This window comes from Mobula birostris, chromosome 1, assembly GCF_030028105.1.
Source record: "Mobula birostris isolate sMobBir1 chromosome 1, sMobBir1.hap1, whole genome shotgun sequence".
NCBI lineage: Eukaryota > Metazoa > Chordata > Chondrichthyes > Myliobatiformes > Myliobatidae > Mobula > Mobula birostris.
Window position 1 is genome coordinate 41,163,368 of NC_092370.1, and position 21,172 is coordinate 41,184,539.

At 43.2% G+C, this 21,172-nt stretch overlaps 1 protein-coding gene across 3 annotated transcripts in view; it reads right to left on the minus strand.

Moving 5' to 3' along the window:
• Nucleotides 1-1,870: 1,870 nt before the first annotated feature.
• Nucleotides 1,871-21,172, minus strand: part of ythdf3 (YTH N6-methyladenosine RNA binding protein F3) — a 37,259-nt gene continuing 17,957 nt past the window's right edge. For all 3 annotated transcript variants that reach the window (XM_072254451.1, XM_072254450.1, XM_072254452.1), the window contains one exon: nt 1,871-2,813. In XM_072254451.1, the coding sequence (XP_072110552.1) occupies nt 2,793-2,813 (21 nt within the window). In that variant the 3' untranslated portion in view covers nt 1,871-2,792. The remainder of the gene's footprint in view (nt 2,814-21,172) is intronic.

The following is a 21,172-nucleotide window of genomic DNA, read 5'->3' on the forward strand; positions in this document are numbered from 1 at the left end:
TTAGGTTTGCTACCCAGAAAGAAGTGGAGAGCCTTAAGGCCTTTTGGACCAGGGAAATGAAAGTGACTTAAAGGGTGGATGCAAATAGGAAGAGACTGAACCAAGAGGGAAAAAATGGAGTTGGTATATGTAGACACAATTTCAATGGGGCAGCAGGCAGAAACAATAGGCCTACAGGGAGTCAGATTTGTGGATCCTGAAATACATCTTGCAAAGCAGAAATATGCCCGCAGAAAAAATGAAAACATCAAATACACAAATCAATGAAATGAGACAATTTGATCTTTTAACTTTTAATTATACATGAAACAGCAATTCAAAATTTGTGAACGAGAAAGTGACCGATGGTGCATGGGAAGATAAAGTATAACTTGTGGGTTATCAGCGCAGGCATAAAACAGTAATTACTTTTATTTTAAATAAAATAGAACAATAAGCATTTCATTGAGATGCATATAAAGGTATGGGAATATTATTGGCTATGAGAAAGAATAGAATTTTAAAGTTTATGATTGCATTATTCTATTTCTTGGATAACTATCTGAATAACAAAAGTTCAGTTTTACAAAGCCATTCCAAAATAACCTTTACTAAACAGGTTATATTAGCGGTGTATTAGAATGAGAGTTCCCTTTAGGACTTCGAGTTTCATAACTTGACACTTCTACAATGTCAGAGATAAAAATTGAACTTCCTCAATCAAAGACTTGTGCTATTGCATTTATGCAATATTTTCACTTCCTTTAATACATACGCTGTTGTACATATTCTTTTAATCCATCTCTAATTTTAAATGTTCTTCTTTCACTAACCCAGAATTAAAAGAAATTAAACACATGACTTTCTGATCGTGTACATTCAATTAATTTTGAAACATGGGAAGAAACCGTATTATTAAACCTCCCATCTGTACTGATAGTTCCGTTGTAAAGGTCTGCACAAGATTATGATTTCATACAACATACTGAACCAGAGACAAAAATGCATGCAAGGTTTGTGGATATTAAGGCTACAGATCTAATCTTAAAATTTTCTCAATGAATGGAGTTAGGAATTTACATATAATATCATACTTTTACCCATTATAGGTGCCGAATGTTATTTGGGACAACATATAAACAGCATACAAAGATTAAATCAAAGGAAAATTAAGAGCAATTTAGAAAGTAAGTCAGAAGACCAAGAAATGGCTTCAAAAGTCTGCGAAGCTTAGCATTTTTGCATTCTTATTTCTCCAATTACTGCACCAACTTATGTCAGTATAATAGTTGGATTTCAAGAAAAAAAAATTACATTTGAATCATGGAACTCCATGATGTAAATGCATAGAAGTTATACATATCGATGCTAATTCACACTCAAATGTCTTCATACTAGTTAATTTAATTCCAACATATGCAAAAATGAAGCGATGAAATCATATGTGATAATGACTTTGTGTACACAATGCAGTTTTAAACTACTTGGGCACTGCAAACTCTTAAGTATGCACCCCTGACAAAGCCATAGATTTTAAATGACCCAGGACATTATACATGACAACTATAGGATCACATTGGAGACTGCCAAATTTAAATACATTGAAAATAATGCACTAAAATAAATTAAATAGCCTTCAAGGGATGAACAGTGATTTAAGTACTGTGCTTATAAAAAGTCCATTTTGTTTCTATTAGGCTATTGGTACCTACTGAAAATACACATTATAAATTAAGGCAATTACATCACTGAGACCGAATATATGTGGTATATGTAAACAGGAGACAATGGGCTCAGTATCTCCTAAATCAGTTCATTCCCTGTAAAGTAGTACTCAGAAAAATGAAAATGTGAAACCACATTGTAAATTAACTCATGCCATAACACTCACTAAAGAAGTAATGGATTTATTTAGCTAATGAATCATTTAGAGGAAAAAAATCACTTCCATGATAGTTTCCTGCCAGAAGGGCATATATTCAAAGCAAGGAAGTTGTATTTAAAAGATATTACATAAGTCTAAAATTTAAAAATCAAACTGAGGTACATTTACTTAGGACAGTTTCATCAATGGTCGTATCAAACATCTAGTATCTCCTCAGACAAATGTACTTTTCTGAAGCCTATGTAATACAAAGTACAAGAAAAAAAATCATTGCATTCAAATGGTTGCACATACACTTTTAAAAATATTTCAAAACCATGAATAATTTGGGTAAGAATCTTGCATAACTTATGGTTTGTTTCACATTTGGCAAAATATTAATTGAATTTATTTGCTTTATTGTCTACAATAACTTTCACATAGGCATTATATCGGATTTATCTGATTGAACTAAAAATTACACGATATCCAAATTGTTTCAAAAGAGCTAGAATTAACTTAAAAATCCCACAACAGAAAATATTCTGAAGAGCCAAGCATTTTGAAATCTCATATCATTGACCAACCTACACTCATTGTTAGTATTAGACGAATTCAAATCAAAAGTTATTGGTTTCTCACTTTCACTCAATTTCTGTAATTCATCTAAGAGGGTTAGCTCAGAAAGACAGGAATTACTGATAAAAGCTTAGGATGGCAGAAAGTGCTTGACAAAGTTATAGCGCTCAAATGTGTTTTGTGAGACAAGTGTACAAGGGCAAATGCATTAACGAGAACCAACACAGAAAGCCAATTTTGTGTTCAAGTGTTCTGTAGAGGTTGCCTTGAGCAATAAAGTTCCAATAATCATGTTCCTTGAAGATACTAGGCATTTCCAAGGTTTGTATCATTAGTGTTGTAAATGTGGTGGAGCTTCTCCATTCAGTTCCTACTTGCTTCTGTTCCGCTCCTGCAAACATCAGGAAAACATTCATGTCATAAAGATAAATATCTAGTAAGTAGCAACTTCAAACAGGTTACATCTGTAACTGTATTAGATACAAGGTGTGAGGAAAAGGATTCACAGCAACATGAGTTGTCATCAATGTGTACGTAACATTTGTCCTTCTAACTGACCTAATACCTTATTGATTAATTGCTTTTTGCATATTGAAATTGGCAGGAAGATGAAAGAAAACAAGCATTTAAAGTACTCCCCAAGTATTTTGCACAACTGGGTAAGATCCATGTTCATCAGAAAATTGATGGCAAAAAAAAACTTCTAAGGAATTCAATATTTGCAAGTAAAGGGGAGGGCGTCAGGAGGAAGAGCAAGAATTTTTAAACAATCTGAGATTTTAGGCAATTTTGTTTCAGCTCCCATAAGAGAAGAGTGTCATAAGTGGGAAAATTCTTATAACAATATGAAGAAAAAGAGTAAAGCAAAGCAAATAGTCATACAGTAATTGATTTCTTGCTCACAAGTTAAATAGCTGATCCCAAGAAAAGTAATTGTAAGATTAAGCTCAATCACCAAGTTACTTAAGAATTACTTTTTAAATCATGCACTTAAAGCAGTACTTTACTGAAAAGCATTAAAAAAAAGTTTGAAGTTGTGGGACATTCAAGCTCATCTTGCTGTTAACAACTCCTGGCCATTCGAATTTAAGTATCCAGTGTGATATGGGGGCTGACCCTATTGGTTCTGCAAGTCAGGTAGCAAGATCTCAGTGGTGACTACAATTTGGGTGCAGTGTTCAGAAGAATTGAAGTAGGGTTTCAACTCAATGCATCACCCATTCTTTTGCTGCTCCACCTGCTGAGTTCATTCAGTTTTTCGAGGAATTTGCGATAGCTTGGAATATTTCAAAGCTGGAGGTACAGGGGTTATATCTGCAGAGCCAGTGTTCTGTTCTGGGTGTCAAATCTGGGATTTCTGGGAGGCTACCAACGTCCCCAATGGCCACATTAGTACCAGGTGCATTGAGATGCAGCTCCTTAGAGACCGTGTTAGGGAACTGGAGCCGCAGCTCGATAACCTTTGGCTTGTTAGGGAAAGTGAAGAAGTGATAGAGAGGAGCTACAGGGAGGTAGTCACCCAAGGCTACAGGAGACTGATAAATGGGTGACTGTCAGGAGAGAAAAGGCCGAACGTCAGATAGTGGAGAGCACCCCTGTGGTTGTCCCCCTCAACAATAAGTACTCCATTTTGAGTACAGTTTGTGGGGGGGGAGAGGTGTACCTGGGGGAAGCAACAGCCACCGTGCCTCTAGTACTGAGGGTGGCCCTCTGGTTCAGAAGAGTCGGGAACTGAAGAGGATGGCAGAAGTAATAAGGGACTCTATAGTTAGGGGGACAGATAAACAGGTGTATGCGGTAGAGTGGGATCTGGAATCAGCCATTATGGAAAGGTGGAGAAGACTCGATAGGCTGAATGGCCTAATTCTGCTCTTACACCCTATGGAGAGAGAGCATTTTCTATCACTGTCAATTACTTCAAAGGATGTTAAATGATTCAAACAGATCTTTGAAAACTATTACGGTTGAAATTTATTAAAAATATTTTAAATTAATTAGAAACAAAAATTTTGGTATCATTAAGCCATGTATAAAAATTGAAAAATACTTACCTTCCCCTTTGTCCTCTAAGCAGCAAGCCTGGAATGTACACTGAAATTAATGTTATATCAGATTCTACACAGGTATGATGTAGCATATGATCTGAGTAGGAATTCCCAGGTGAAAAATTTCAGTTCTTTACTAGACTACACTGGGAGTCATGTCAGATGTTTGACAACAAATCAAGGCACAATCTTACTGAAATGTCAATGGCTGGAAGTTGATTTGCCTTGTTATAATAAAGGAATATATTTAAATATCTACTGAAGAGGCTGCCAATACAGCATAATACTTTTCAGTTTAATAAAAACTGAGCAGAATCTGTGGCAGGCGGGTTGGGGTCCAGGGGAGGGAGTTGCTGAAAGAATTGCCCACACTATTGAGATGCTACTGAGTGGAGAGGGAAATGAATCAGTATAAAGAGGAGGAGGGGTTAGTACATATTTGGTGGACCAAGGAGGAGTGAAGGATAATGGGCAAATGGAGCCAAGTAGGGAAGAATGGGTGTAGTTGCGATACAGAGGCAAATGGATGCAGTTATTATCAACTAGAATGGAGCCAGGTGGGGAAAGGGGTGGGTGAAGCTGGTGTGATGGCGGCCACTATTAAAGGAAGGGTGAAGAGCAAGAGAAACCAGATGGTAGCGAGGATGCAGTGGGTGAAATGCGTGCATTGTAGGTGAATGGAACCAGGAGCAGCACAGGTAGCCATGGAAAAGCAAACAAAAATGGGAGTACTAGAGATGATGTCAGATGTGCAATGGGGAAAATAATGGAAACACAGGAGGATACGGGTTAGCCAAAATTGGAGAAATCAATTTTACCACTGGGCCATAGACTTGCCAGGCAGAATACAAGCTTTGTACCATTAGTTGTTGTGTGGGTAGGACTCACTGTGGCAGTGAAGGCGGCCAAGGACTTATAGAGTAGTGTGGCACTGGTAAGGGGAAGATATGATAAGATCAGAGGGGATGGTTGGGGGTGGGGGGGAGGGGAGGGGAGTGAAGAAATGGTAGAAACCTGGCAGGAATTGGAACTAGGGTGAGGAGTGGGGTCAGATTTCAGGCAAGCAGGAAAACAAGTGGAAAAGTATGGTGGAGGATACAAGATACAAAGTCTGAAGGCGGCGAGGGCCATGGTAAGAATGGCTGCGGGGTAAGAAGAAAAAAAACTTTGGGAGCTCAGGATTAGGTGGGAGAACCCGTGGTATTAGTCCAACTCCATAAGCCTGAAATTAGACAGGAGTCCTCTTTCCCCATACCCCTCTGCAACTCCCATCATCTATTTTCATTCCTTTTCCTCCAGCTGCCTATTACCCACAAATTTCTCCCATGAGATCAACTTTCACCATCTGATTCTAACCGTCCTTTACCTCTCCCCTTATGATTTCCACTATCAAGTTCCTTACTCATCCCTACTTATTGATTTTCCAGTGTTACGTACCCCGTAACTGGGTTGCCAAACCAGCAGAAATGGATCACTCAGTTGCAGTCTGGATTACTAGAACTAAGAAAGTTTTATTAAAGAAACAAGCAACACAGTACTCTAATCAAAAGGATAATGAAGGTAACAGTTCAGCAATGATAAACACACATGTACACAGAATTCAGATAACAGGATCAATCAAGCTCTATCGTTGTCTAGGGGTAAATGACCAGTTTCAAAGTGACGCAAAGTTCAGTTCAATTTAGTTCAGTTCGCAGTAATCGCTGCCGTGGGAGATGAACAGTGTGGGAGAAGGAGAGAGAGAGCAGAAATGAATGAATATTCAAGGCTTCCACACAGACCTTCGCAGTCAGCTTTCGGGCGAGTCCTTTGTGACGTCATCTGAGGTCACCGACCGTGACCCCTCCGTTTCCAGATATGATCGTTTCCCTGCGGTGAACCTGGCACCCAGGCAAGGGTGGACACACACCAGGTTCCCGCCGATCGTGCCTTTCCACCCTGTGCGTTTATGGCCCGGTACTTCCCACCGACTTGTGAGAGACGCACCGCTTCCAGGGGTCTTATTACCTCGGGTGTCGTGTGTGTCCTGCCTTAGCGAACCTGTCCCTTTTATCCCCCTGCTGGGGTATCGCCTGTCCATCAATTCAAACAGTTCGGGGTTCAAAGGGGGAGCCGATCATGATAGCTCTCCTTCCTTCATTAACATCTCCAAATGCTGCTCCATTGTTTTCCTTATCTCTCTCTCTCCTGAAGACAGGTGGCAGACCAACTGCTGATTCCACTGGTGCCAGCCCAGGCCAGCTACATCTTAATCTATGTGTATTCTTGTCACACTTCCCCCCTTTAAGGATTTTTACCGGGGGTAAAAATTACAAACATGAATACATTATTTGATACACACAAATATACATCTTTATCAGCTATTTGGCTAATACAGCGAGTTTGAAGTTGTCAACACCTTGACAGACAGTCAGCAATCACATTTCCTGTTCCTTTTATATGTGTTATTAATAATCCCTTAGACCAGGCTCCAACTTAGCAAACTTCATAGTGGCCAAAAACACTGATGAATTGCGATCAATGTAACCTCTCATTGGGTTTCGTCCCGGACCACAATAACAAGGGTTGTCCCATTCCAACTTAGTTTTCTCTCGCAAGGGCTTAGTAGGAGGGGGAGGGGTAGTAACCGCAGAGTTATTGCAAAACTTCCTACAGTACCCTACCATCTCCAAGAGCCTTCTGAGGGCCCTCTTGTCTGTTGGGGTTGGGATGTCAGGGATAGCCCGCACCTTAGCCTGCATCGCTGCCAGCTGCCCGTGTCACCACAATTCCCAGGTAAGTGACCTTCGTGTGGCCGAACTCATTTTTTTCAAGGTTCACTATCAAGCTGGCTTCAGACAGCCGTATTACATCGCCAATACACACCTCTGTGTTCGTCAGCCCTTTAGTCACTGAATTACTCATTCTATAGGACATTGCTCGCTAGGCTGACCTGTTATAACAAGCACCACCCAATGTCCCAGTTCTTTGCATCGCCTTGGGACAATCAAACACACGTGTGCGAGTCGTTTAATTACTTCTCCTAAAGAGTCGCTTTGTTTGGGGATTAAGGGAGAGACCTTATCAGCAGAGCTGGCCAAAACAATAGCCTTCTCCCATCTGGTCGATCCCATACTCATCTTTTCAAAATGGTTTTTTTCTCTTATCAGGGGGACCCTAGCTTCATTGATTTCCGCGCTAACACCGACTAGGTTTGTTAGCATATCAAAAGCCTGTGACCGTCTCAGTTCGCGTCGGCCATAATCAATAACATCCTTCCTCCTGGGCAGCCGGTAAACCTCTTTCATGATTCCACCAACTGTTTCCTCCAGCACCGCAAAATGTCCACCAGGGGGTACCTTGTGGGCCAGGTTAAAAACCTCATCCCCATAACTCTTTTGCACCACCCCCCATTCCTCATCTGCGGGTACGGTACTTGGTCTCCCTTTCTTCCTTAGCACTTCCTCCTCCAACAAAACCATCAGCCCCTCGTCTCGCTCCTGCACCTGCACAAATTCTTTCCTGGCTAATGTTACGTCTGTCCCAGCTCCCTCACTACCTCTTGTCTCACTACACTCCTTCTTTTCACTTTCTACCCCCTTCTCGTACAAGGCTGGCAGAAACGTCTCAGCTAAATTTACTACCGCAGTCCCGTGATGAACCTGTGAGTCCATGGGCGGAGCCTCAATGCTGGCAGGCTGACCTGTCAATCTCACAACTGGAAACACGATTTCCCCGGCGACGTCATTACCGAGCAAGACTTCCACGCCTTTCATCGGTAATTCGGACCTCACCCCGATCGTGACTAGTCCAGAGACCAGGTTGCTTTGTAAGTGTACCTGGTGCAAAGGGACTGTCTCTGTCCCTTCTCCAATACCTTTGACCTTGACCTCCCCAGTCTGGGTCTCTGAGCTAAATTCTAATACACTCTTCAGTATTAGTGACTGACACGCTCCCGTGTCTCTCCAGATCCGCACTAGAACTGGTTTTAACCCCTCCTTCACTGACACCAATCCGGCCAAGATAAACTTCTCGTGCCCTTCCTGAACTTTGGCAGACCTGTCCTGTCCTAGCGGTTCACTTACCAGCTCGATACAGCCAGTCAAAATCGCGGCTTTTCCTTTTCCCGTCTCCTTCTTTGGGGCAAAGCACCTGGACGCAAAGTGTCCGACTTTTCCGCAATTATAACAGACGACCCCAGGAGACTTCCTACCAGACTGCTCCCGGTCTACCTTATCCTTCTCACTAGTCCCTGGCTTACTTTCTGACTTTTCCAGCGGACTCTCCCCGCCGTCCTGACTACCCTTCTGGTAGCCTTTACTCGGGACAAACTTCATTTTATGCGTCAACGCATACTCATCCGCTAACTTAGCGGTTGCGGCTAACGTGGCTGCCTCTTTCTCATCTAGGTAGTTCTCATACCCTCAGGGACGCCTTTAAACTGCTCAATCAGGATCAGCTGTAGCAGTCTGTCATAATCCCCCTCTACCCCCTTCGAGGCGCACCAACACTCACAATGTCTGCATCTCACGAGCAAACTCTAAATACGTGCGGTCCCACTGCTTCCTCGCATTCCGGAACCTCTGCCGGTATGCCTCCGGGACCAACTCATAAATCCTGAGAATGGCCTCTTTCACCACCTCATACCTCTGGGCACCTTCCACGGACAAAGCTGAGTAAGCTTGTTGGGCTTTCCCTTTCAGTACACTCTGAAGTAAAATAGCCCACTTATCCCTCGGCCAGTCCTGACTTGTAGCAACTTTTTCGAAATGGAGGAAGTACCGATCCACATCGGTATCGTCAAGTGGGGGAACCGGCCTAACCTCCTGGGTCGCCCAGAACCCTCCACCTTGGTTCGGCACGGGCCCCTGCTCTGCCCTTATCCTTAACTTCTCCAGCTCGAATTCCCTTTCCCTCTGTTTCTCCAACTGCCTCTCTTCTCGCTCCAACTGCCTCTCTCTCTCTTGCCTTTCTAACTCTCTCTCCTTCTCTTCTCGCTCCAACTGCCTTACCCAGAACTCATGCTCGAGTCTCAGTTTTTCAAGCTGCACCTGTACTGCGTCTCCAGCAGGTTTTTCAATAGACACCACCTCCAGCTCGCCTTGGGGAAACACACCTTTAGATACATAGTGCTCTACGATAGCTCTGTGTATCTCCTCTCTCCTCATTGTCGACTTTCCCTTAGCAAGATTCAACTGTTTGGCCACAGCTACCAATTCCGATTTCCTGGCATCCTCTCATGCCTCCAAGGTCGGCGCCTTTATAATTTCCTCAGCCTCCACTTCTGCTGTTGGTCTTTTCTTTCTTTCGGGAATTTTGACCCAATCAATTTACTCTGCCCCAAATTTAGCGTTCAAAATCGCCGACGAGCACCCCACTTATGTTACGTACCCCATAACTGGGTTGCCAAACCAGCAGAAATGGATCACTCAGTTGGAGTCTGGATTACTAGAACTAAGAAAGTTTTATTAAAGAAACAAGCAACACAGTACTCTAATCAAAAGGATAATAAATGCAACAGTTCAGCAATGATAAACACACATGTACACAGAATTCAGATAACAGGATCAATCAAGCTCTATCGTTGTCTAGAGGTAAATGACCAGTTTCAAAGTGACGCAAAGTTCAGTTCGCAGTAATCGCTGCCGTGGGAGGTGGACAGTGTGGGGGAAGGAGAGAGAGAGAGCAAAAACGAATGAATATTCAAGGCTTCCACACAGACCTTCGCAGTCAGCTTTCGGGCGAGTCCTTTGTGATGTCATCTGAGGTCACCGACCGTGACCCCTCCGTTTCCAGATATGATCGTTTCCCTGCGGTGAACCTGGCACCCAGGCAAGGGTGGACACACACCAGGTTCCCGCCGATCGTGCCTTTCCACCCTGTGCGTTTATGGCCCGGTACTTCCCACCGACTTATGAGAGACGCACCGCTTCCAGGGGTCTTATTACCTCGGGTGTCGTGTGTGACTTGCCTTAGCGAACCTGTCCCTTTTATCCCCCTGCTGGGGTATCGCCTGTCCATCAATTCAAACAGTTCGGGGTTCAAAGGGGGAGCCGATCATGACAGCTCTCCTTCCTTCATTAACATCTCCAATTGCTGCTCCATTGTTTTCCTTATCTCTCTCTCTCCTGAAGACAGGTGGCAGACCAACTGCTGATTCCACTGGTGCCAGCCCAGGCCAGCTACATCTTAATCTATGTGTATTCTTGTCACACTTCCCCCCTTTAAGGATTTTTACCGGGGGTAAAAATTACAAACATGAATACATTATTTGATACACACAAATATACATCTTTATCAGCTATTTGGCTAATACAGCGAGTTTGAAGTTGTCAACACCTTGACAGACAGTCAGCAATCACATTTCCTGTTCCTTTTATATGTGTTATTAATAATCCCTTAGACCAGGCTCCAACTTAGCAAACTTCATAGTGGCCAAAAACACTGATGAATTGCGATCAATGTAACCTCTCATTGGGTTTCGTCCCGGACCACAATAACAAGGGTTGTCCCATTCCAACTTAGTTTTCTCTCGCAAGGGCTTAGTAGGAGGGGGAGGGGTAGTAACCGCAGAGTTATTGCAAAACTTCCTACAGTACCCTACCATCTCCAAGAGCCTTCTGAGGGCCCTCTTGTCTGTTGGGGTTGGGATGTCAGGGATAGCCCGCACCTTAGCCTGCATCGCTGCCAGCTGCCCCTGTGTCACCACAATTCCCAGGTAAGTGACCTTCGTGTGGCCGAACTCATTTTTTTCAAGGTTCACTATCAAGCTGGCTTCAGACAGCCGTATTACATCGCCAATACACACCTCTGTGTTCGTCAGCCCTTTAGTCACTGAATTACTCATTCTATAGGACATTGCTCGCAAGGCTGACCTGTTATAACAAGCACCACCCAATGTCCCAGTTCTTTGCATCGCCTTGGGACAATCAAACACACGTGTGCGAGTCGTTTAATTACTTCTCCTAAAGAGTCGCTTTGTTTGGGGATTAAGGGAGAGACCTTATCAGCAGAGCTGGCCAAAACAATAGCCTTCTCCCATCTGGTCGATCCCATACTCATCTTTTCAAAATGGTTTTTTTCTCTTATCAGGGGGACCCTAGCTTCATTGATTTCCGCGCTAACACCGACTAGGTTTGTTAGCATATCAAAAGCCTGTGACCGTCTCAGTTCGCGTCGGCCATAATCAATAACATCCTTCCTCCTGGGCAGCCGGTAAACCTCTTTCATGATTCCACCAACTGTTTCCTCCAGCACCGCAAAATGTCCACCAGGGGGTACCTTGTGGGCCAGGTTAAAAACCTCATCCCCATAACTCTTTTGCACCACCTCCCATTCCTCATCTGCGGGTACGGTACTTGGTCTCCCTTTCTTCCTTAGCACTTCCTCCTCCAACAAAACCATCAGCCCCTCGTCTCGCTCCTGCACCTGCACAAATTCTTTCCTGGCTAATGTTACGTCTGTCCCAGCTCCCTCACTACCTCTTGTCTCACTACACTCCTTCTTTTCACTTTCTACCCCCTTCTCGTACAAGGCTGGCAGAAACGTCTCAGCTAAATTTACTACCGCAGTCCCGTGATGAACCTGTGAGTCCATGGGCGGAGCCTCAATGCTGGCAGGCTGACCTGTCAATCTCACGACTGGGAACACGATTCCCCCGGCGACGTCATTACCGAGCAAGACTTCCACGCCTTTCATTGGTAATTCGGACCTCACCCCGATCGTGACTAGTCCAGAGACCAGGTTGCTTTGTAAGTGTACCTGGTGCAAAGGGACTGTCTCTGTCCCTTCTCCAATACCTTTGACCTTGACCTCCCCAGTCTGGGTCTCTGAGCTAAATTCTAATACACTCTTCAGTATTAGTGACTGACACGCTCCCGTGTCTCTCCAGATCCGCACTAGAACTGGTTTTAACCCCTCCTTCACTGACACCAATCCGGCCAAGATAAACTTCTCGTGCCCTTCCTGAACTTTGGCAGACCTGTCCTGTCCTAGCGGTTCACTTACCAGCTCGATACAGCCAGTCAAAATCGCGGCTTTTCCTTTTCCCGTCTCCTTCTTTGGGGCAAAGCACCTGAACGCAAAGTGTCCGACTTTTCCGCAATTATAACAGACGACCCCAGGAGACTTCCTACCAGACTGCTCCCGGTCTACCTTATCCTTCTCACTAGTCCCTGGCTTACTTTCTGACTTTTCCAGCGGACTCTCCCCGCCGTCCTGACTACCCTTCTGGTAGCCTTTACTCGGGACAAACTTCATTTTATGCGTCAACGCATACTCATCCGCTAACTTAGCGGTTGCGGCTAACGTGGCTGCCTCTTTCTCATCTAGGTAGTTCTCATACCCTCAGGGACGCCTTTAAACTGCTCAATCAGGATCAGCTGTAGCAGTCTGTCATAATCCCCCTCTACCCCCTTCGAGGCGCACCAACACTCACAATGTCTGCATCTCACGAGCAAACTCTAAATACGTGCGGTCCCACTGCTTCCTCGCATTCCGGAACCTCTGCCGGTATGCCTCCGGGACCAACTCATAAATCCTGAGAATGGCCTCTTTCACCACCTCATACCTCTGGGCACCTTCCACGGACAAAGCTGAGTAAGCTTGTTGGGCTTTCCCTTTCAGTACACTCTGAAGTAAAATAGCCCACTTATCCCTCGGCCAGTCCTGACTTGTAGCAACTTTTTCGAAATGGAGGAAGTACCGATCCACATCGGTATCGTCAAATGGGGGAACCAGCCTAACCTCCTGGGTCGCCCGGAACCCTCCACCTTGGTTCGGCACGGGCCCCTGCTCTGCCCTTATCCTTAACTTCTCCAGCTCGAATTCCCTTTCCCTCTGTTTCTCCAACTGCCTCTCTTCTCGCTCCAACTGCCTCTCTCTCTCTTGCCTTTCTAACTCTCTCTCCTTCTCTTCTCGCTCCAACTGCCTTACCCAGAACTCATGCTCGAGTCTCAGTTTTTCAAGCTGCACCTGTACTGCGTCTCCAGCAGGTTTTTCAATAGACACCACCTCCAGCTCGCCTTGGGGAAACACACCTTTAGATACATAGTGCTCTACGATAGCTCTGTGTATCTCCTCATTGTCGACTTTCCCTTAGCAAGATTCAACTGTTTGGCCACAGCTACCAATTCCGATTTCCTGGCATCCTCTCATGCCTCCAAGGTCGGCGCCTTTATAATTTCCTCAGCCTCCACTTCTGCTGTTGGTCTTTTCTTTCTTTCGGGAATTTTGACCCAATCAATTTACTCTGTCCCAAATTTAGCGTTCAAAATCGCCGACGAGCACCCCACTTATGTTACGTACCCCATAACTGGGTTGCCAAACCAGCAGAAATGGATCACTCAGTTGGAGTCTGGATTACTAGAACTAAGAAAGTTTTATTAAAGAAACAAGCAACACAGTACTCTAATCAAAAGGATAATAAATGCAACAGTTCAGCAATGATAAACACACATGTACACAGAATTCAGATAACAGGATCAATCAAGCTCTATCGTTGTCTAGGGGTAAATGACCAGTTTCAAAGTGACGCAAAGTTCAGTTCGCAGTAATCGCTGCCGTGGGAGATGGACAGTGTGGGGGAAGGAGAGAGAGAGAGCAAAAACGAATGAATATTCAAGGCTTCCACACAGACCTTCGCAGTCAGCTTTCGGGCGAGTCCTTTGTGATGTCATCTGAGGTCACCGACCGTGACCCCTCCGTTTCCAGATATGATCGTTTCCCTGCGGTGAACCTGGCACCCAGGCAAGGGTGGACACACACCAGGTTCCCGCCGATCGTGCCTTTCCACCCTGTGCGTTTATGGCCCGGTACTTCCCACCGACTTATGAGAGACGCACCGCTTCCAGGGGTCTTATTACCTCGGGTGTCGTGTGTGACTTGCCTTAGCGAACCTGTCCCTTTTATCCCCCTGCTGGGGTATCGCCTGTCCATCAATTCAAACAGTTCGGGGTTCAAAGGGGGAGCCGATCATGACAGCTCTCCTTCCTTCATTAACATCTCCAAATGCTGCTCCATTGTTTTCCTTATCTCTCTCTCTCCTGAAGACAGGTGGCAGACCAACTGCTAATTCCACTGGTGCCAGCCCAGGCCAGCTACATCTTAATCTATGTGTATTCTTGTCACACCAGCCATCTGCAGCTTCAACCTCCCCCCATCTGGCTCCATTGACCTTTTTCTTCTGCTACAACCTATCACATGCCTGTCTCCCAACTCTACCCTTCCCCTTGTGGCTCCATATGCCCATCATCTCCCAACATTTTTCAATCCGCAAATTTCCTACTGGCTCATCTCACTCCTCTCCCCTTCTCTTTATACTTGCTATCAGGCCTCTACTATGTCTTGACTCAGGGTTTTTAAAGTAGAGTTTTTTGTCATATGCACAAGTACATATGTGCACAGGTGCAATGAAAAATTTATTTGCAACAGCATCATACAAGCAACATTCACAAGAAAAATAAAAGTATGCACAATTTTTTTTAAACACAACTAGAACAAAAAAGGTTAATTTTCACCCAAAACATCAACAATTCCTCCCCCCCCCCACAGATGCTGCTCAACTTGCTGAGTTCCTCCAGCAAAATGTTAATTGCTCCAGATTCCAGTATCTGTAATCTCACCTCCATTATCTGCTCATTTGGCATTTATGAAACTTACTAATAACGTGAGTCTGCAACAAATTTTCTCTCTGAGACTTTTTAGTTAACATACAAACTATTAAGTAGGAACTAGCCTTCAATCTATATCCAATGAATGTACTAATACTCAGAGGCAGTATCATGTGGATCAGCTGTGGAAAAGACACCAAACAACTATTTAACACAAGGTCTATATAACAGTGAGCAATACACTAGAGTTGAAAAATGTACCAAGCAACCAAGAACAGCCATCAATAGTGAGAAACAATGGATAAGTAGGCCATGAACTAATTAACTAAACATTCTAGAGTTAAGGTATTTGGCACCACTGAGCAGCGCTGACCATAGCTCTTCAATTAAAATTGTATTTAAACACATTTGTGTTAATGTGCTCAGAACCATCTTTCTCTGAACAAGAACATATGAAAATAGGAGCAAGAGTAGGCCACCGGACTCCTTAGTCCTGCTCAATCATTTAGTATAAACAGGTTTAAACTCCCTTGTAGTCCTGAATTACAAAGCATTCAAAAATTAACTTCCTTTTTAAATATCTCCTATAATCCACCAAACACAAACATCTAGGACAGAGACCACCACAGAAGTAATTTCCACGTACCCCAATTGGTCACTTTGTTCATGATTTCTCCCACTCATGGAATTAAATATTTACTTTGCCATGACTTCTCATGCTTCATTAAGATTAACCTCATTCTTCAAAATTCCCAAGAACACAGACCACACCCACATTACCTGCTTATGATAAGACAATTCTGTCAACCAAGGAGTTTTGGACATCCTCCAATGTTAGTATGTCCTTTCTTAAATTGTGGCTCAAAACTGTAATTACTCCAGAATAGACCAGCCATTAGATTACTGTGCACCAACAATGAAAGTTCATTCGTTACGTGCCATGCCTCTGTATGAACATAACAAACTCAAATTCACTTTTAAAAGGCCAATATTGCCTTGATTTCTTAACTACTTGCTGCACCAGGCAGCTAGCTTTATGATTCATGCACAAGAACACCTAGATCTCTACACTCAATTTCCAGTTTCTCTCCAATTAGGAAACATTCTACCTTTTGATTCTCAATGCAGCCCAAGTTTTTTCCCACTCAATCTATAATCCTGTTGCAGAGTCTAAATGTCCTTTGTAAATATGCCTTGACTCCTATCTTAATGTCATTAATATTTAGACTCAGTGTTTCAATCTGGAAAGCCATGTTTCCCACAGAAATCTCAAGGTGCACCTTTATGGGGGTCTGTAAAAGGATCTAGTGCTTTCCCGGCATATACGACGAATAAACTCTTCTTGGGCTTCCAGCCAGGTACAGGTATCGATTATAACCAATGTTTCGATGACAAATTCCAACATCTTCATTGATTGTAAACCAAGTGGGATAGCAAGAACATGATTGGTTGAGGACTAACCAATCAGGAAGGATGGATGACAGGGGTATATATACCCCTGGACTGGACGAGCCTAGGCATCGTTCCTGATGAAGATGGTGGAGTTTGTCATTGAAATGTCAGTTAAAGTTGATACTTGTACCTAACCGAAAGCCCGAGAAGAGTTTATTTGAGGTCTGCAAACGTAACCAGTACATAGGAATGGACAGGGGTTGAATTTCCAATCAACCTTTTGAACAAAATTTTGTTCTGTTATTTCTTTTCTCCCTTTATTCCGTTATTTTACTAATGGTGTCTTAGAAATCATAGAATGACAGGATAGTGTTAAATTTGCAACAACTTAAAAAATGACAGAAAAATAGGACAGGACCCACAGACCTCCAATTTATCTGAATATTTTCACTCCGAGCTAATTTTAGTGTTTTAAAAAAAACACCTGCCCGGAACATCGTCTCCACACCCCGCTGCCCACGAGAGGACTGCAGTGAGGAGAATCAGTGACCCACCTCTTTGCACACTATGAGTTTGTGGAGAAGGTGTGGAGGAGGATGGACGGGCTAGTGTTACGCTTCATCCCCAGCAGCTGCGTAACAGAGGACTCTGATCTACGGGCTGTTCCCAGGGACACACACAGAGACCAACATCTGGTGCTGCCGGCAGATCATTAACTCGGTGAAAGACGCACTTTGGTCAGCCTGAAACTTGATGGTCTACCAGCACATGGAGATGTCCGTGGCAGAATGCTGCTGACTGGGACATACCCGGCTCCAGGAGTATATGCTGAGGGACGCACTGAAACTGGTGGGGAAGGATCACGGTTCAGGGCTGTTCCCCCGCGGGAGTGGGAGGGGTCAGGTGGCGGGGAGTATACCCCTCAACAATGGTGTGTAAAGATGAAACAGAGTGTCACGTGAGTGGCTATAAGTGTGGAAATGTATAGAATACAGTGGAAACATCTGTAAAGGATTGAGAGTCATTGAATGGTTTATTGTACATAATTTTATCTTGGAATGAAGTATATTTTGTTAATTAAAAAAAAACACCAGTATGGAAGCCAAACTGCAACAGCAGTATGTTCTTCAAGCAATGAACTGGCAGAAATGAAAGGCTAACAATGGCTTGGCTCATTTTCCCAATACATAAAACGCTGACAGAATCCTACAAAGGTGGAAGTGTATCAAACATACGTATCTACCTCATGTTTACACTATACTGTTCAACAAATTAATTTCCATGAAGTTAAGTTCCTCACATTGCTTTGAGAGAGCATCCCTTTGCCTCAGGAGGTAATTACAGCCAATCCAAATTTATCTACCAGATGGCATGGTAACACATGTGATGAGGACAAACAAATTATCAACCAAAACTGCACTATCAAATATCAGCCAGAGGTAAAAGATGCAGCTGGTGTTACAAGACCCAAGTTTAGAAAGTAAGTAAATACCCAAGTCCTCATTGGGCCTCCTGACTTTACCAGAGGGGATAACTTCCTTCACTGAAGTTTACTCCTCCAGTCACTGAACTGTTCCAACAACCTAGGACTCATCTCATGTTCTTGATATTTATTACTTATTTAGTTATTATTTTTTGTATTTGCACAATTTGTCATCTTTTGCACAGTGGCAGGATCCTTCATTGATTCCATTATAGTTATTGGATTTATTATGCCTGAAGAAAATGAATCTGAGAGTTGTATATGCTGACGTATATTTACTCCGAACTTTGACAGCCAATGTAACTTTAAGACCAAGAACAAAATGCCAACATGCATTTAAGCAGAATCCATATCAGCCACGTCATTCCAAATCATTTTGTTCCACAGCTCCGAGTAATTAAACAAAAATTGAGAAAATTTTCTATTACTTTCTCAAATTTTGAGTAATTTGGGAATTTTAAAAGGGTGAATTTCCATAATCCAGATGACAGTGCTGGGTAGACCATTTGTAATCAAAGTTAATTCAAAAATCTAGGCATTAAAAAAAAAGCTTTGTGCACCACATAAAGTGAAATGCACCAAACATCTTATCAAGTTTCTAAGAGGTTGTACTAAACGTTTTAAAAATCAACATTATAATGCATTTATCTTGATGTAACATGGGTGTCAGAACATGAGAAACACAACGCACAATATACTTATTGTCATCAATTCCTTTCCTGTGTTTCAAGGAAAAGATTTTGATCTTGATCAATTCAACCACACTTTGACATTTATGGCTGTAATTTAAGAATGTTTGTAAAAAGAACTCACACAATAGCTGCGTGTTTGCAAAGATTAAAATGTTCTCTTTGCAACTCATGAAAAGCTGCTCCTTCAAAACAAAAATGACTATTGGCCCTATTGATTTGAACATTAGAATGACTGATTTTCATTGAAACAGCAAAATCTTTGTTATCAAGCTCTTTTTCAGCCCTTTCACATTTTCAAATTATAAACACTCTTTCCTCCAATCAGAAATGGCAAAGTTCACACTACAAATGTCCTACCAACTGTTTCTGTTACTTAAACCGAAATTCAGAGCCGTACTACAGATCATTAAGTCCGCAATAAATTTCCATTCATAGACAGGGGCCAGAAAATAAAAGGTACTGGAAACAGCACAAAGTAAACTATGATGGAAACAGCTTGCTTAATTTACGGAAGTGCCCTTTTCATTAATTCATAGTACATGGACATACTTAAAGCCAGCATTTATTACCGATACTTAATTAGCCTTGAGAAGTTGTGGTGAGATTCTGTTTTGAATTGCTGCAGTCTATAAGGCCAACGTATTTCCACTCTGTTAACAGTTCGGAAATTTCATGATTTTAAACAAGTCACAACAATGAAAGAACAGCCTATTATTTACCAGCAAGGATGGCACATAAGTTTTGAACAAATTTAGATTTTAATGTTCATTTGTGTTTACTGTCTTTTCCTTGGGTGGTAAAGATCCTGCAGCTGGTAGATACTCCTAAACATTTTGTAGATGGCACAACCTGAAGGAATGAATGCTTACATGTTGATCAAACAGGCTGCTTTATCCTAGATCATAATCCTAATTTTTTCTGTATATATAGTCTTTGCATCATTGTGATTTTAAAAGCATCTAATCAGACCTGTTCTTGTAGACAGAGTATCAATGTGCCTTATCCAATTAAGTTTCTATCTCACTACTGACCTCCAGAGATCTTGGTGGAGAATTAACTGATAACAACATGAAGGTAATAGGGGGGGAGAGAGAGAGAGGGGGGTGACAAAACTCGTAGCACACTTCCAAGTGAATGGAACAAGTGCCGCAACTGCCCCTACACCTCCACCCTCACTACCACCTTCAGGGCTCCAAACAGTTCTTCCAGGTGAGGCGACACTTCACCTGTGAGTCTCTTGGGGGGGGGGGGGGGTCACCTACTATATCCAGTGCACCTGGTGTGGCCTCCTTTGTATCGGTGAGAACCGAGGTAGAATGGGAGACCACTTCACCAAGCACTTATGCTCCAACCACCAGAAAAAGCAGGATCTCCCAGTGACCACCCATTTCAATACCAATTCCCATTCCAACATGCCAGTCCATGACCTCATCTACTGCCATGATGAGGCCACAATCAGGTTGGAGAAGCAACACCTTATATTCCATCTGGAAGCCTCTAATCTGATGGTATGAACAGCAATTTTTCAAACTTCTAGTAATTGCCCCCCCTCACCCTCTTCATCATTCCCATTTCCTGTTTTCCTCTCTCTCCTGATCTCCTTACCTGTCCATCACTTCCCTTTCTTCTATGGTCTCCGTCCTCTCCTATCAGATCCCCAATTCTCCAGCTCTTTACCTCTTTCACCAATCAACTTCTCAGCTCTTCACTCCTCCCCTAGTTTCACCTATCACATGCCACCTTGGACTTCTTCCTCTGACTTCCCCCCTTCCTTTCCAGCCCTGATAAAGGGTCTCGGCCCAAAACGGCAAATGTTTACTCTTTTCCATAGATGCTGTCTGGCTGCTAAATTCCTCCAGCATTTTGTGTGTGTTGCTTTGGACTTCCAGCATCTGCAGATTTTCTTGTGTTTGTGACACCCTTTAATTCAATCATATTTTCTTAAAAACTCTTGGTATAATGACTCTTCTGAATGTTTCTCTTAATTTTTCAGTTTGTCCCCTCTCACTGGTGCTTGGAATGCAACAATTATGGCTTTCCCTACTTTAGCACTCTTTTACATGAGTTCAGAATATCTCCAGTGACAGTGTGATCTTTGTTTTATATCGGTCCTATATTATACTGGACTGTAACATCCTGGTTGAAGGTTTCAAATCCAATAGCCTGTCCTAGTCCAATCCACAGACACCACAGCCATGAAAGCTCATCAATTCTTCTACTTCCTCAGGAGGCTAAAGAAATTTGGCATATCCCCATCAAGCTCTACCAACTTTTATCTATGCACCAAAGAATGCATCCTGCCTGGATGTATCATGGCTAGGTTTGGCAACTGCTCTGCTTATGACTACAAGAACATGCAGTGTTATGGACACAGCTCAGCATATCACAGCTGCCCTCCAAAAACTTAGTAGAGCAGTCAGCATAATCAAAGGCAGCAAAGAAATATGGACAAAGACCCCACTAATCCCAAACATTCTTCTCCCCTCTCCCCCATTGGGCTAAAGATACAAAAGCTTGGAAGCACGTACTACCACGCTCAAGGACAGGAC